The sequence below is a fragment of the Meleagris gallopavo genome, chromosome 22, assembly GCF_905368555.1.
Source record: "Meleagris gallopavo chromosome 22, MGAL_WU_HG_1.1, whole genome shotgun sequence".
In the NCBI taxonomy this organism is placed as follows: Eukaryota; Metazoa; Chordata; class Aves; order Galliformes; family Phasianidae; genus Meleagris; species Meleagris gallopavo.
The window spans coordinates 7,979,795-7,996,218 of NC_139425.1; the positions used below are offsets into that span (position 1 = coordinate 7,979,795).

A 16,424-nucleotide genomic window follows, 5' to 3' on the forward strand; every position below is an offset into this window, starting at 1 on the left:
GAGTCTCTTTGATCCCAGAGCAAATTCAAGGGCACACAAAGGCAAAGCACCTTGCAGACTCGGGAATGGGGAGGCAAAGGAGAAGAGCAGCGTGGTATCATCTAAGAGAAACGCACGCTGCACCCAGCAGGCACGAGCAGCGCCCTAATGCTGCATAGAACCGGGGACACAAATAATTGTAACTGCTATTCGCGCCTGCTAAACCGAAACGCGCGCACTGCCTACAGCCATAGAGCACTTGGAGCACAATGCGTCAGAGACGACTTAAACAAAACAACTCCACAACAAAATGCAACGCAAACCTGTGGCGACCCCCCCCCTTCATTAGTTAAAAAGGAGAAGTTAATTCTACGGTTATGGTGACCAAAACCTGCCCTCGGGAAGGCCGACAGCAAAAGTGCCCCACATATCACATACAGCCGAACTGCCGCAGCACCACGGCGCGCGACCAGAGGTGCCACAGTCCGTCTGCAACGCGCCCCAAGAGGCGGCTCAGCGCCGCGGGGCCTCATGGGAGCCGCTCTCATCTACATATCCCCGTCCCCTCACATGCCATTGGCCAGCTGTCTCCCCAGCGCTGCGGCGCGACCTGGGGCGGCGGAGCTCAGCGCCTGATTAGCATTCTCCCCGCCTCCTGGCCGGAGGGCGAGGCCGCCGATTCGTTTGTCCGCCTCCGGCGGGGCGCGGCCTCGCGTCGCGATTGGCGGAGCGCTTCGTCACTCCGCCGCTTCGAGGGCCGCACTTCCGCCTGGGTGTCAGCGGTACGGAGCGGGGGGTGCTGCGCTGGGGCCGTCGCGGGAGCGCGGTGCCAGGTAATGCCGCCGGCCTGCCTCGGGCCCAGCCCCCCTCTGCCACCCCGCACCTCTTTACCGCGGAGCGGGACGTCCCTGCCGTTCTGCGGGGCCGCGCGGGACCGTCAGCCCGACACGGGGCCGTCCTGTCCGCGGGGAGCGGAGGCCGCGGGTGTCGGAGCGCGGACGGCCCGGCCCCGCCTTCCCCGTCACGAAGCCGCGGGCCGCGCAGCCGGCGGGAGCGGTGACGGCGCCTTCGTTATTTCTGTGTTAAACGAAGCTGGCGGAGCTCGGCCGTCCCGAGGCGCGGCGGGGAAGGGGCTGAAGGGCAGCGTCTGGCCGGGCTCAGCTCCTGCGCGGGGTGCGCTGCGCGCCGCTTTGTCCGCGGTTCGGGAGCCGGGCAGCGCGCGCGGCCCCGCGGCTCCGTTCCCAGCGCTGGGCTCGGCCTCCGTGCCGTGCGGGAGCCCCGGCGGCCGTACGACGCAGCGGGAGCTTTGCTGGACTTGTGCGCTGCAGATCCCGGCTCCGTGTTTCTCTTACAGAGCTCCTGAGGGGGAGACGAGAGAGCAAGATGAGCAAAACAGACGGAGAAAAGGCCTCCCTTTAAATAACATGCCACCGGAACTTCTGCACGGTGACAAAGGTATACGTTATGTTGCCATTGGTTTGATTTGGGTGTGAGTGGTGTTGTGCCATCTGTGTGTTTGGACTCAGGGCTCCTTTCTGAAGCAGTTCTGCTCTGCTTGCGGGCCAGAACCTGTGTTTGAAATCGCCTTCTGGCTTTTGTTGGCCACAGTCTTGCATTTCCCACCACCAAAGCATGTTAAATGCAAGCAGAAATTTTCATTTACCATGATTTTTTTCAGTTAAGATACGTGGCCTTCACTTAAACTTTCAAAAAGAAAGAAACAGGATCTGCAGTGTGAGTTAGCAGCACCACGCTATTTCTCTTAGTGTTTTTTTTTAGTTGATTCCATTCAATTCCAAGTTATCCTTCAAAAGTTCAGTAACTCTGCACTCATGTTGATAGTAGTGTACAACCACAGATACATGGTCCTACAAACTCTATATCAGTATCCTTTGGAACTCCTAAAACCTCAGGGCAATTTCTGGAAGCAGTCATTTGTGTAACTTCCAAACCTACAGCCCTGCACTGTGGGTTGGAAGCAGGAGAACTGGCTAAACTAGCACAGAAGCAAGACGTTCCGAGCAGAGATTTATCCCTCAGTAATCCCCTGGGTTTCAGTTACTGTAAACACAGCTTTTCTTAAAATACTTGTCAAGGCGTGCAGATGGCCACGTGACAGAAAGTTGAAGGCAGCCTGGGATGAGACTGGGAGCAGTTCTTGATGTTGCTTTCCTGAACCAACTGTAGCTCTTAGTGAACTCGTAATGTCAAGGAGTGCTCAGAAGGAAACACTGAGACATCTGCTGTCCAGGAATAAATATGCTGTTTTTTCCAAAACCAACTCTTTGGCCGTGTCAGTGTAACATCACAAACAGGAGACGAAAGTTGATGAGAGAAAATGATGTTTGAATAGTTTAACTATGCCTGAGAGTAGTTGAAAACTTGCATGGGTTAAAGGCATTGAGTGAGGTACAAGTAGTAGTTTACTAACATCTATGTGAGTGTTTTGATTTGGTAGCTGCTCATGGAGGGTAATTTTCACTGTTGGGTGTTTTCTTTAAATCAGTTTTAAAATTGTTAGGGGTTTCTACGATACGCTCCTGCTTAAGCTGACAGATCTTATGATTGAAGCTGTTAATGCTTTGAGTCTTTCTTCTTGTGAATTCTACTGTGTGAACTTCACACATGCTGACCTAGAACAAAGGTGGAAAGCTTAGCTTTCTTTTATTTTCATGTTGGCTGGAAAATAGACCAGCAGGCTTTTCTGCTTTGATAACTTTGATATTTTTAAATAACTGCTTGCAGTGCCAGCCAGGCAATTTTTTTGTTTAAAAGTGAGATTCGTATGCAAGTACGCTGATTTGTTGTTGTTTTTTAAAGCAGATAATTAATTATCTTTGGTATTTGAAATAACGTGTTCTTGGACAGTGCAATGTTGCATCAGACTGCTTGGGAACCAGGGCTCCCATTTACAAGTTGGCTTTCTTGTGCTCCTTCATTCAGCATCAAATACTGTCGCTTGAGTCACAAAGACACCTGAAAAGAACTGTCTGTCCTTGTCAAGAACATGATGTTCTTAAATGCTTCTTGGTTAGTCTGTTTTCTGTGAAATATCTAAGATGGGTTTTTTTGGGGAAGAAAATCAAGCCACAAAGAATGTGTGTTAAATACGGAGCGTTCAGTGTGAATGTTTTAGCTGAGTTTGAATCCAACTGCTCACAGGGGCAACATCTAGCTGAAGAAATGGAGAAGTGAGACCCGTGAGAAAGTTGGGCAATGTTTATCTGCTGCTTTGAAAGATAAGGCGATGTTCATATGCTTCCTGTTGCAAAAAATGGAGCTTACATGTGATATGGATTCATGTATGTATTTTAGTTCATGGAATAGACCACTATGTAATCTGCAATGAAGAATACTTGATCTCAAACCTCTATTTCCTAACAATGTACTATGTGAAAGAGTGAATGATGACGTAATTATTTACTTTGCAGTCTTAAAGCCTCCATGCATGGAAGGAGTAAGCAATTAGAATGTGTCAAATGTGACTTGCATTGCTTTCGGTTATGCTCTTCTCAGACATATTGTTGACTCAGTGCACAAAGATGTCTTAATTTTCAGGATCAATGAGATATAAGAATAGATTAAGCTTACTTAAATTTGCTTTTTTTAATATATACAGTTACAATTGGAAATTCATTTGCTTGTCTAGACAGATCCTTCAGATTCTGTCAGTACATCTTATTATGCACATAATTGAATCAGACAGATTTTCAGTGAATTGCAGCTGCCCTCCATTCAGAAAATGCAGGGGGCTGGATAGTGTTTTCTTCCTGTAATTATCTGTAAATCTGACAGGAGCGTGCACAGGAGACAAATTATTCCTGCAGCTGCAGAACTGCATCTGAACCTTTGAATCTCGGCCCTCTTGGTCTTATGGTCCCAAACTGCTGGATATGTACATCCACTCTTGGCATCAGATTTAGTGTGAGCCTGGAGCTGTGGGGTCCCTGTCCCAGTGCAGTTTCTCTGTTCTGCTGGTCAGCTTTAGATAAGGGCTGTGGGGATGTTGTGAAGCTTTGAAGTGTTACAGAGAGGTCTGCATGTTCGTGGACTGGTAACTTCATTACATGCTCACTGGCATCCTCTTAAGTTGGTTTTTAGGGCTTCCAAAATCTGTTAGTATAGCACATTGTGCTTTGGTACTCGTGATAGGTCAGAGCTAATTATAGTATGAAAGTGTAACGAAGGCAAGCGTGTGAATCCTGGGATGTGAGGTGGCAGGGGCTCTGCTCCCTGCAGTGTGCCAGTGCGACCAAGTGAGAACCAGAATCCTTTTAACAACTCCCAATTAAAAAACTTACATGCTCTAAGGCTCCTGAGAGCTTAGTTCACCAAGCCCTTCGTAACGGTCAGATCAGCAGCGTGCTTGTTTGCTAGATTTCTTAGAGCAGAGCTTCTTCCCCGTGTGCATGTGCTTGCTAGGCTTTGCAGAACGTCACTAAAGCTGTTCAGAGATGCTTAATAGTAAAAGAAAGATGTTATTTATAATTAGAGGTACAAATAACTGTATACACGCTGCTTTATTTTGTCTTGAACGTAGTTCTGAGTGCTGTGCCACCTTCTTGTTATCTAAAAGGGTTAATGTCGCCAAGAAGATACCAATGTGGATTCTTTATTAAAGCTGAGTGTGGAATTAATTTGGGTTAGCAGTGCTCCTTCCCAGCCTCTTCTCTAACTGCAGATGCTTACAGCAGGGAGATTCCAGTAGCAGATCCAAACTGTAGTGCAATAAAGGCTGCTACGAACAAAATGAGCTCCATCCCATCAGAGCTGGCGCAGGTACACATCTGTCCTTGGGGCATTTAATAGCTCCCAGCTGCATTAAGGCCCACAGCAGGGATAGCTGCAGTCTGCAAAGAAGCTGTGCAGTGGCAGCAGGCCAGGCTTTCCCTCACCCCAAGCCCCTCTGCTCAGCGTTGCACAGAGCTGAGCAGCTGGCTGCCCTCCTCTTAGCAGGGATGCTGGGTGAGTCTCGTTAGGCCAGGACCCCTTGGTGGAAGTTGCTATTGCATTACATTGAAGTAAAAAACAATTCTAGCTTGGTAAATAAAATCCACTTCTGGATTCTGCCATCTGTGTAGCTGTTTGCTGGTTGAAGAGATTTCATGTGCATAATAATTACAGCAGGCATCTAAATTGCCAATTAAAACAACTTCTTGGCAATTTTTCGTAGATGTTTTAGATCCACTGTTGTCAGTAACCTAATTTCACGAGTCAATTAAGATTCATCCTTGCTGAAGCTTTCATTCAGAGATGAAACACTGCAGTCTGATGCTTTCGGGAGATATATACGGAGCAAAAGCACATGAATATTTATCTTCTGGTTCAAGCTATTTATTTCTGTCCCTTGAAGTACAGCAGCTATGTTTTATTTCAGCTGGCACCTTGAGAAGAGGTGGGCTCGGCTCTTACTTCACCAGGCATGTTTTAGGAGGGTTGTGAGCTTGTCTGTTTGTAGCGTCGGTGTGACGGCTGTGTGTATCTGATCTGCCAGTGGCTCCTTAGGAACCCATTTCTGGACAGAAGCTGCATCCCGAGCCCAGGAGATGTGCTAATGGAAATGCTGCTTTTTATTTACATACGTTGTTAGGTGGATTAAACAGAACATGGAATTAATTTTCCTTTGTACCAAGCTGACTTTACATTCTGACTAAGCTGGTTTCTATTAAGTTGAGCTTGTGTCCTTCGGACCCATTAAAGACATGCAAACATCTGAAAACAGAGGGTCCTTTCAGAGCTTGCAGGTTTTTGCCCCTTCTTTTCCACCCCTCTGGCAGTATGTGTGTGGTGTTTTCATTGTGAGACTTGATAGAAAATTGTCATTATTTTTTTTGTGATGAAAGCCTCGCTTGATTTTTTTCCTTTTTCACTCTTTTAACTTTTTTTTCCCCATATTGCTTACAAGTATTCTCCTTTCAAGTTAATAAACTTAATTTGTTTTAAAATTTGCTACGGAAGCACACATCCAGCAAAACCTCGCTGGACATGTGAAAAACTCCTGAATGTGCTGCTTCATTAATTCTTTGGTGGCACTCTAATGCCAGTGGGCTGAACTCTTAACGCCCAGCCTCACGCTGGCCAACCTCAGTTTGTTTTCAGAACTGCTTGCTGTTTCCATATGTGGTTTTGCTGAAGCACTCCAGCTCTGGTGGTGGCTGGGTGATGGCTGTGTCCAGCTGCTGTGCTTCTCACAGTGTTAAACGTGAGAGAAAAAGCAGGATTTGTAAAGGAAGCAGAATGGTGTCAGCAACACGTTTGCTTTCCAGGAGTGCTGCACGATGTGAGACTTCAGTGTCAGGCCAGGAGGAGCAGGACAGCGCAGGTGCAGCCCTGCACCAGCCAACCTCGTGCTTGCTGAGCTGCATTCCAGCAGCATGAGCTGCTCCAGCAGTGGAAGCTCAACTTCCTACAGCAATGTAAATGTTTCTTTAAGGAGGAGTAACTTCTGGTCAACCAGCACTTGTGGAAGACTAACCTAGAAGAACGAGTTAGTATGGAGTAACTAGTTCTGTGAGATTAGCAAATCACAGCGATGGCATGTTTAGCTCTTGCAGGTTTTTTTTTGGACAGGTCCTGGTATTTTGTTGTGCTTTTTTTTGTTGTTTCTCTTAATCTGTGTACAAGTGGTTAGGATCCAGAATCTTAGGTCTTAGTGAGACAGTTATTGGTGGGTCTGTTAGTTTTTGGTCGGTGGTTGGTTTTTTTCTTTCCCTGGAATATAGGTTTGGAGCATGCAAATGGGAGAGAGCAGGCAGTGCATCTCACCTGGCCGTGGGTCTCACACCTCTGGTTTCATATATATGCACGTGCTTTGTATTTCATCTACGTTCAGCACTAACAAGGTGAACATGATGTTTATGCTTTATGAAAGATTTGCTGGGATTGCAATCAGACCTAAGCCTCGATGGGTCTCCTTGTGTGGGAGTGTGGCACCTTTCCTTGTACAGCTCTGCTGCAGTTTGGATGGAAGCTGCTAACTGCAGTTGCTGGTGTGGAAATGAGCAGTGTGGAGGAAATACAGATTACAAATGCTGAGCATGAAGCAAACAGGATGTTTTTGTCTGCTGGCACTTCAGCCTGGTTGAGAGTAACTTTCTGCTGTTGCTTTTAGCAATCCTTGCTTTTTGACTCACGAGAGCTAAATGCTGATAGCATCCTGTGTTCCTGCGTGTGCAGATTCATGTGAATCTCTGCTAAGTTAAAGAACTGAATTTAAAAGAAGTAATATGAGCACTAAGTTATTCCTAGTGCGACTCTGGTGCAAAATACATCGCTTTGTCCTTTTTAAAATTCTCCTACCGCCTTAAAACAACTTGTGACTATTACTTAAAGTAACTTCCATGAATATTTTGTTCTTTAGGTGACAGCTGCAGTACTTGTCTGTAACTTACAGTGTATGACCAGACCCTCATTCTCAAATAAGGATCAGCTCGGGGTGTGGTGTGAGGTGTACAAGAGCAGAGTGTAATGTGTGCTTCTGGTTCGTTCAGGTCTTTCCCTGTAATCACCAGACTTATATTTGGTGGTTGTTTTCATAGAAAAGCTTCATTGGCTTTGTAGTCAGTGCCCTTATTATCAATAAGTCAGAGTTCTACATGCTGGCATTCCTGCCAGGACGTGTTTGGATAGGGGGAGTGTGCTCTTGGTGTGATAATTAAACAGAGGTGGGTTGGCAGCTGGTTTGTGTATGTTGCAGGTGGGTAGAACTGCTTCGGAACAGAATCCTACTGCACGAGCTGTATGCAGTGGTAGGGTAGTCCTGCTGCCAGAGCTTGGATGAAAAGCAAAGGCTGGGAGATGGGACATGAGGGAATGCATGGAGAAAACTCAGAAGTTGTAGTGTTTGTCATGAGATAACTGCATGCACTTGAACATCTCTCTCTGGAAATATTGGCTGCTGGTTTTCTAGAAGGGTGCAGCACTTGTAGGCACTTGAATCCTAAGAAAAGTAGTGCTTTCCCTCTTCTCCTCCCTCCCAAGCTGAAAAGTGTACACAGTTACGTCCTCAAGAACAGGTTTTCATCAGAGAAATGATAGAGCTGGAGATCTAGAAGAGATACCTTATTGGGGGGGCTGGAAAGCTCACAGGGACTCTGACTGCAGCTTCAGTGTGAGCATCTCCTGCAGTCTATGCCTGCCTTCTGCTGGGCCAGGTAACAGCCAGACCTGTGCTGGGGCACAGCTTCCCCTGCCTGTCTGCTGTGAGCTGTGGCAGTACATTTTGTGTTAGAAGTAGGCATTTAGAGCAATGTAATTAATTCTGCTGCTGTTTAGAGAAGAAGCATAGCATCCTGTTTAGTTCACCCTGAAATCTGGGCTAGCTACTGCTTTTGAACCAGTTACTAAAGGGTTTCTGCCTTTCTCTGGTTCTCTGCCAGCAGCCTGCACTGCATCTTTTTGAAGCAAAGCTGCTGCTCCTTTGCTTTCTACAAGCAGAGCACTTGCTGGTAGCCTTGCACTGGAAGTCCTCATTCATCCCTGTCTGTAGTGTGTCAATATTTTGAGCTCTTGCATCCTTCCCTGGGAGATCGAGGCAGTTTGACTCACCTGAGTCAGAAATCTGTTGCTGATAAGCCTTTTTCAGCTTTCTTGCTTAAAAGTCTGTGACTGGAGCATGAGGAAGACGGAAGGAAACTGTGTTCAGCTGAAAGCAATTGCAACAGGAGTGTAGCAACAGACAAAAGAAGCAGCTGCGTGAAGTTCTGTCCTTATGGAGGTGAGGACTTGTAAAGGAAAAGCTGCTGAAGATTATGTGGAAGCTGAGATGTTAATGATACAGAGATTGATCTAAAATCTTGTGGTGGTGGGCAAAATAGTTATTCCAAAGGAAAAGCTGACAGTCAGGAACCTGGCATTGAGAGGTGTGATGCTTAAACACTGTTCATTAACTGCAGGGAGCTGTAAAATAGGCCATTTTAGCTCCTCCTTTTGAACAGAGAGTTGGAAGGACAGCGTGTGAGGCGTTCACATAGCTTTGTGCTGAGCAGTGAGGTGAAAAGAGTTGAAGTTCAGGGGGCATCATGCAATTTGGTGTCTTGCAGAGAGGAGAGAGGGAGCTGGCTCTAAACATGGCAAGCTCCTCTACTAGGAATAGAGTGTGCTTCTGGCTTTGTTTTCCTTAATTGGAATGGAGCTGTGCAAGTTATAATTACTCTGGAAAAGCCACTCTCACAAAAGCAGTGGGATCTTCAAGGATCAGAAAAAAATTGAGGCTGACACATTGAGGTTGTTTTGGGGGAGTGGAGCATTGCTGTGTGCCTGGCTCAGCACTGGTACCTGGTGAGCGTTCGCAAGGGTGGAATCGAAATTTTCCGATTCTTTTGCTTTGACTAAAGATGGGTGAAGTAAATTGTGTACGTTACATCATTGCCAACCATCTGGAATAAATCTAATGTAGTCTGTCCATAAAGCAGAGCTGGAATGCTTCATGAATCTGTAAGTGATTTGTAGTGTGTTTGGCTTTAGTGAGAAAAAGTTCTGTTTCTTTACACTTTCTATGTAGAGAGCACAGCCTCCTGTTGTGTGTTCAAACGCTCATAGCAGTAGCCTGAGAGAACTTACCTCGTAGTTGCTGAGTGCACAGTGTGCAGCAAGGCCCTACGTTTTTATTTAGCAATGAGGTAAAGTTCTTTTACTCATTCCCAGCTTTCTTGTTTAAGAATGCAGTAAGGTTTATCTTCTGACTGAGAAGGGATTTCTGTTTTGCCAGCTGTCTTTTTCTTCCTTCTCCTTCTCGCTGTCCTTGTCTGAAATGTAACTTGCAATAAGTATATTTTATAATAGTGTACGTAATGTTTTTATGTAGAGAGAACAAGTGTGGCATAATATCTTGGTTGTTCTTGTAGGAGGCAGCACTGATCTTCAGAAGGACTTCAGAGTCATAGTGACTGTTTCATGAATGCAAGAATCCAAGGCTTTCTTTTGTCATGGGAAGAAATAGGAAAAGGAGCATTTGTCAAGTGTGTGTGTGTGTGCTTGCAAGAAGTATGGGAGTTGCTAATTCTTCTTCCCTGTCTTGTCAAATAGATCATCTGAAGCGGCTGGGTATTTGCAAAAGAAGACTTCAAAAGCGTACAGACACTTAAGCTCTAAATCAAGTTGAATGATGCATTAGAGGAAGCTGAGCTGGCTGTGCGGAGATTTCACGCTGAAGGATGAATAGTGAAGAAGAGTTCTATGATGCCGTTACGGGTGAGTGAGGGGCACAGTGCTGAAAAGGAGGAGGGGAAAAAAGAAGCTCTGAACTGCATTGTGTCTGTTAAGGTACAAGAAATGTATTACTGCTAAGGAATAAAGAATGAAAAGTGCTTGTGAAACTTGTAGCACCGTGCTTTGAAAAGAAGAAAGGTTTGGGCTCAACCTTGGAAATATGTATTTATTTAATATTATTTTTATTCTTTGAAGCTCAGTACTGGCTATTATTTTACCACTGTAGTAGTTCTTTAGGGCCAGAGTCTTGCTTTCATTTTTCCATGAGATGCAGGTAATTTTATAGCAACTTGAGAAGTAATGCTTTTAAGGCCCTTTGAAAGGTGAAAATATCTCCTGTAGGTTATTTTTGCTGTTATTCTATTTATTTTGATGGAAAACTTATTCCAAAGAATTGAAATAGAGAAATATTTCTCTACATCTGTACAAATTGCTGTAAAAGCATGCTTCCAAGCGAAAGATCAGATGTCTCAATGTGCTCTTAGCACAGCCCTCTTCTGATGGACAGTGTTTTGTCTGCAGCAGACACTCCAGAAACTAAATGTAGTTGAACTTTTTTCCCTCTTATATGTTGCCCTGCAGCGTGTCCCACAGCTATTTGGGTTAACTGGAGTGCTAAGTTTGGATAAGTTTGTTTCAGAGTCTTTCTCCCTTGAGACTACCTATAAAGACGGATGTTCCATTTCTTGTTCCAGCGAGATGCTTTAGACTTTACTGTCCATTTGTTGGATTACTTGCACACACCTAGTAAAGTCTAGACCTAGTTCTTTGTATCTATGACTTCTTCAGGTCATACATAAATGTGATGCTAAGAACAACTATTAGTAGGTCTGTCTGCATTCTTCTGCTGGTGCCCATAGCAAGCAGATGTATGCTCTGTATCCCCAGGAGTTTAAGCTCAGAATTGAGGTCCTTTCTGAGTCACAGTAAGCTTTTGCATTCCACAGGGGTTCCAAATTTTGATTAAAAAAGCAAAATGCCCTTGGCAGACTCCTCAGCTTGTTTTTTCTGAGCATACTCTCCATTCCTTAAGTCAGAGCAGTAGATGGGCAGAAGCCAACTTGAGACATGTGCTGCTCTGTGACTGGGATGTGGCTACCAGGAACAAGCTCATTCTCCAGCTGTGTCTCATTTCCCTGCTGAAATGAAAACAGTGTGTACCCCGTGCTCTTTTCCACTTGCTTCCTCAGTTGTCCTGGGCTCTGCCTTCCTCAGTGGGACTTGCAGTGTGTTCCCATAGCTTCCCTGATTTTAGTAATTTGGATGCTGTTGTTTCTGCCCTACAAATAGCAAACCAGGCTTAGCAGGGCAGTGAAACTCATGGGAAGCTGTGCTTTAGAGTTCTGCAGCAATCTTAGCCTGTGTAACGTGCTCTCCCTTATAAAATATGAGTTCACTCCTTGAGAAGGCCTCAACATTTCTGTAGTTATTACTTGATAACATCCACTTCTCAAATAGAGATCTGCCCTGTGGACCCCTGGGTTTCATTGTGATGGATTTAATCTCTTAGGTTTTGAAGTTTCCTGCTTCTGACACTCTCCCCATCACATCCAGAAGTCATGTTCATGTGATGGCATTGCATGCTGTGTGGTTGGGAGTCATCCTCCTGGCAGGTGGTTTGATCCAGTGATGTGTTTGATGATGAGTAGACCTGTAAGTGTTCAGGATGGACTGTGCTGTGTAGCTGATGAGCCAGTTTGGCTGGTGAAGAGTTTCCAGAGTGAAGTTGCTTTGTGTTCTGAGGTGATTGTCATTGCTGATTAGTTGGACATGTGACATCCTTACTTCAAGACTGAATGCTTATTGTGAGCGTCTCAGAGATGTTGTGTGTAATGCCTGTCATTTCTTGGCAGGGCAGCACTTGATTTTTTTCAAATGCAGGAGGAAAACTTTTCTGAGATTGGATCAGGAAAGCTGATAAATTCATTGATGAATTCAGATTCTTCAAAATCTTCTGTCAGCACGTGGCCTTGATCACTTAGCTCCGGCCTGCATCGCCTTGGGATTATTAATTTCATTTTGAATTTCTTAAAGGCTCTGCTGTTGACTTTTGTTGTGTCAGACCTTATCTTTCATTAATTCTGTCAGATATCTTTTTGCCAAAGTGGTTTGTGGAAGGATTGGCACAGAACAGCAAAATGCTTACTGCAGTAAGTTAGTCACGGGGTAATAATTTATTTTTGACAAGCTTGAGTAGCTTTTGTTGTACTTTTTTACATATTAACCTGCAGTTCCATGGAGGCCTGTTCAGTGTCTGTGAGGTTAATCTGGTGCAGTGTGTTTGGGAGCAGGTTGCCCTTCCGTTCCTACTGCTTAGCTCTTGTTTGCTGGAAACTGTTGCTTCCTCCTGGGGAGTAGCAAGTGAGGTACCTGCTGCCAGATGTGTATATTTGCATCATGTTTGGATTGAATCAGCAGATTGTGCCCCAATATTGAAGTACTGCGGATGTTGTGAAAGCCCAGCCTGCCTCCTGTTGGGAGCAGCATGATACGGCCATGTAGTGTGAGACTGACTTGTTTGGGAAAGTGGAGAAACGGTAATTTCTGGCTGAGGAAAAGTGACCTCTTATTTTACTCACTGTGCACACCTGCAGCATTTTTATCCCAACTCTGAAGGAACTTTTTTGGGTATGAAGGTTCTCACCACTTTGCTATTTTGATTCTCTTTCTGTCTTGAGTGACAAACCTTAATTAGTATTTGAGGAAGCTGCTGAGTGTATGAAAGGGCAGTCATGTGTCTTCGTGTGCACGGTGCACTCAGTGCTGGGCCGCTCTGCTCCCTCGTAGCTGGATGTGTAACGTGGCTTAGTGGACTTGTTTCATCTGCAGGATGGGGAAGAAGAGGACTGTGAAAACTAGAGCTGCTGGCAAGTAATTTTTCTTTACGTTCTTAAAATGGATTAGCATTGGTAACCAGTTTATCTGACTTTGATAACTGAAGACTTTAAAAGCTTGGTTTTACCCTTGACGCGTAGAAGCTGGGGCTTTTTATTAAGTTAATTTTTGGCTCTTTTAGTTTTTGAAGCTTTATTTCAGTACAAAAACTGGCCTCTGTTGAAGCTCAGATACTCAGTTTGGCAACTTCAAGGCTTTAAAGGCAGCTTGAAAGACCTGGAACTTAGAAAAACTGTAACAGAGCACTTCAGAAAATATTCCAAGTCAGTATTTCCTCTGTGAAAAACATCACCTGGATAGTTCTCCTCAGAACTATAATATTTAGAATTTCATTGAGAAGCAGCTTTTAAAACTTCTGTTTGGGCTTGTAGCAGACGAGCCAGCTGTTACAGAAGATTGAAAGCACAGTGGAAAGTTTGGTGCTTTAACTGATCAAAATGCCCATTAAATGTGATGATGTTCCATATGCTGTGTGGGCCTGATCAGCTTTCTGGCTGAGGGCACATTTGTTGCAAGCCCATATGTTTTTCCCCACTTCATTAGTCAAAGCTATTTCCTTGTACTCTATGGTATTTGCTTTCTCCATCTCCTTGTACCATACTGGGCTCCTTTAAAAGCTAATATGTGCTAAGAAATGCCCTTTAAAAATGACAACTATTCTTCTGTTGTGGGTTGACTGAAGATAGACAGGTGTTGCTTTTCTTTGAAGGCAGGTGTTTCAGATTAATCTTCATTTCCATTACCTGATTACCTATAAGTCTTGTATTTTCCAGTTAAGTATTAGGACCTGCTAAGGTGTCATTATTGCTGTATAATTACACGCTTGTAACATCAAAATGTAGGAGAGGGTTTAATATGCGACGTCACCCTTTACATCTGCATTTTTAGCGAAGTTAGTGCCAGAAGATCTTTGTTTTAATTACTCTAAAACTGAAATAATCTTGGTCAAAACTAATTTCCTTACTCCGTTAGGGTATTTACATGCTTTGTAACACCTGGGATTCTTTCTGCATCCACAGCTGGGCTTCAGAATTGGCTGCACCTAGTTGTGATAGTGACTGTCAGCACAGAAAAGTGCTTGCCTAGATTGTGGTAACTGGAATGAAAGGAATACAAACATAAATGGAAAAATAATAATTAAAAAATCCTTCATTAATCTCCAAGTCTAAAAAACATCTCCCTCAAAATATTTAGGCATTTTTCTCCTTTCTAGACCCATCCCTCACCAGTGCTTTGTTTTTCTAACACTTCTATGGAATGTTCAAACTACTTCTGGGCGTCTGTTTGTCCTTACACATATTGAAATCTTTGCAAAACTTTCCTCCAAGTAGCTCTGCTGACTGCAGAACCAAAAGGGAAGTTTGTTCTACTCCGTGTTTGGTGATGCTGTCTTTACCCAATCTCATGTTAATCTCTTAAAGGATGAGGTTGAATTGCATGCAGCCTTTCTTATAATGTAGGCTTTCAGTAGTTCTAAAGGGAAATCAAGGGAGGAATAGGTATGACCTAATGCTATCATCTTATCATGTTTTTGTCTGGAGCGATGCCTGTATGTTTTGTGTGCTTCAGCACTGCAGGTTCAGCAGTTGAAGACTTTGTTCTGATGTGTTTGGGTTCTTATGTGTGCAGTTTGCACACATGGATGGCAAAAAAGTTAGATATCCTGTATTTCTGTTGCTGGAGTAGTACAGATGTTTGCCACTAGGTTGTGAAATGGGCATTTTTTCCTCCTTAACTGCTCTGTATCTGATAGTGTGAGTAGGCTAAGTTAATTTTTTTTCTAAGGTCTTTAAGGAAAACTACGTAGCTAAACAAAATTATTGTAATCACATCACAGCTCTAATGAAGAGGCAGTAGAGCTGATTAGGAGCTATTGAAGAGCTTGTAAGATTCTAAATTGGTTTTATATTCAGCAGCATGAAAAGAACAGATGAGAATGCCTGATTCTAATGCTACACTTAGCTCTAAATACGCTTGGGAATTTGGTCAGTTGATAAAAGTTCTTCCCTCTGATGTTTTTTAGAATAAAATTACCCTATGTAAGTGTACTTCTGCTGTAGAGTTGTAAAGTGTGAGTGGTGCTCTGTGGCATAATAAGGTCCCTAAGAAAGTTATTGCTTTGTGTGTTTTTTCCATACAGGCTTTGATTCTGACAATTCTTCAGGAGAGTTTTCAGAAGCAAATCATAAAGTTGCAGAAATGCTTGATCTAGATCCACACCAGTGCAATAGGACTGGAAAGCATAATGGAGAGACAGAGATTCAGGAAAATGGAATTAAGAGACACAGGTAAAGGCACAGCACTATGTAGGAAATGAGAAATGACTGTGCTGGCTCGTGGTTTTTTGGGGTATTGCTGTTCTCACCAAGGAAGAGGTTATTTCTCTGAAACTGAACACGCATTTCACTTGTCTGCTTCCAATGTCAAGTGGAAATTAATGCTTCATTTCTTTCATTAATTACTATGGTACCTGTAAATTAAAATATATTTTTGTTTAAGGAACTTATAGTGGTGGACTTGTCGCTGTTTTTTTTTTTTTTTTTTTTCTTCTACAATTACAGGACATCATTACCTGCCCCAATGTTTTCTAGAAGTGATTTTAGTGTGTGGAGCATATTGAAAAAATGCATTGGACTGGTAAGTTAGCCTAGATTAAGTATGCTGATATTAAGTTTTCTGACTTTGACTCATTAACTGTATTGCTTAAAACTTGGATACAGAATATACCTGCTGCATTTTGCATTTTCCCTGCAAGGAACTTAATCTTAAACTGCTATTCTGTTGCCTTACACACTTCAGCTGTTGGAGTGTGTGAGTTGGTGTTTCTAACCCTGTTCTGTAAGAACTGTGCTAAAGTCATTAACAATATAGTTAGTTATGCTTTGATTAACACAACATTCTCTCCTTTGTTACTGTTTTTTTGTTGTTGTTGTTGGTTTTAGACATTCATATCTACTCTAGATCTGCCAGCACAGTACTTACTGAATGCAACAGACAAGTCAGTGAGTTGCTTTGCCAGCTTAGCTTATGTCAACTAGGAGAGAGAAATGTCCCATCAAAACTCCCTTGGTTAGGATGAATTCTATCAGAACGATTTGCCTGACCAAATCAGGTTAGCCAGGAGTGACTTTTCCTTACTGCCTGTGACAGTGGAAAGAAACTGTTGTGTTAATTAGTTATCTGATGGCATTTTCCACTCCATTAGATTGTAAGCATGTAAAAGATGGAAGTGCTCCGTGTTAGTGCAGCTGTTTTAATAAACATCTAGATTTGGTGGCAAATAGTAAAAGACCTGGGGAGCTGGAAATCTGTATGAGCTTTGTGTGTCTTGTATCCATATG

The 16,424-nt window shown here is 43.8% G+C and overlaps 1 protein-coding gene across 1 annotated transcript in view; it reads left to right on the plus strand.

The window, feature by feature from the left end:
• The first annotated feature begins 656 nt into the window (after nt 1–656).
• The window catches only part of OSBPL2 (oxysterol binding protein like 2), a 29,480-nt gene continuing 13,712 nt past the window's right edge, over nt 657–16,424 (plus strand). Inside the window, exons 1-5 of the mRNA XM_003212010.5 lie at nt 657–812; nt 1,334–1,434; nt 10,006–10,170; nt 15,224–15,371; nt 15,645–15,720. Of these exons, the coding sequence (XP_003212058.1) occupies nt 10,134–10,170; nt 15,224–15,371; nt 15,645–15,720 (261 nt within the window). The 5' untranslated portion in view covers nt 657–812; nt 1,334–1,434; nt 10,006–10,133. The remainder of the gene's footprint in view (nt 813–1,333; nt 1,435–10,005; nt 10,171–15,223; nt 15,372–15,644; nt 15,721–16,424) is intronic.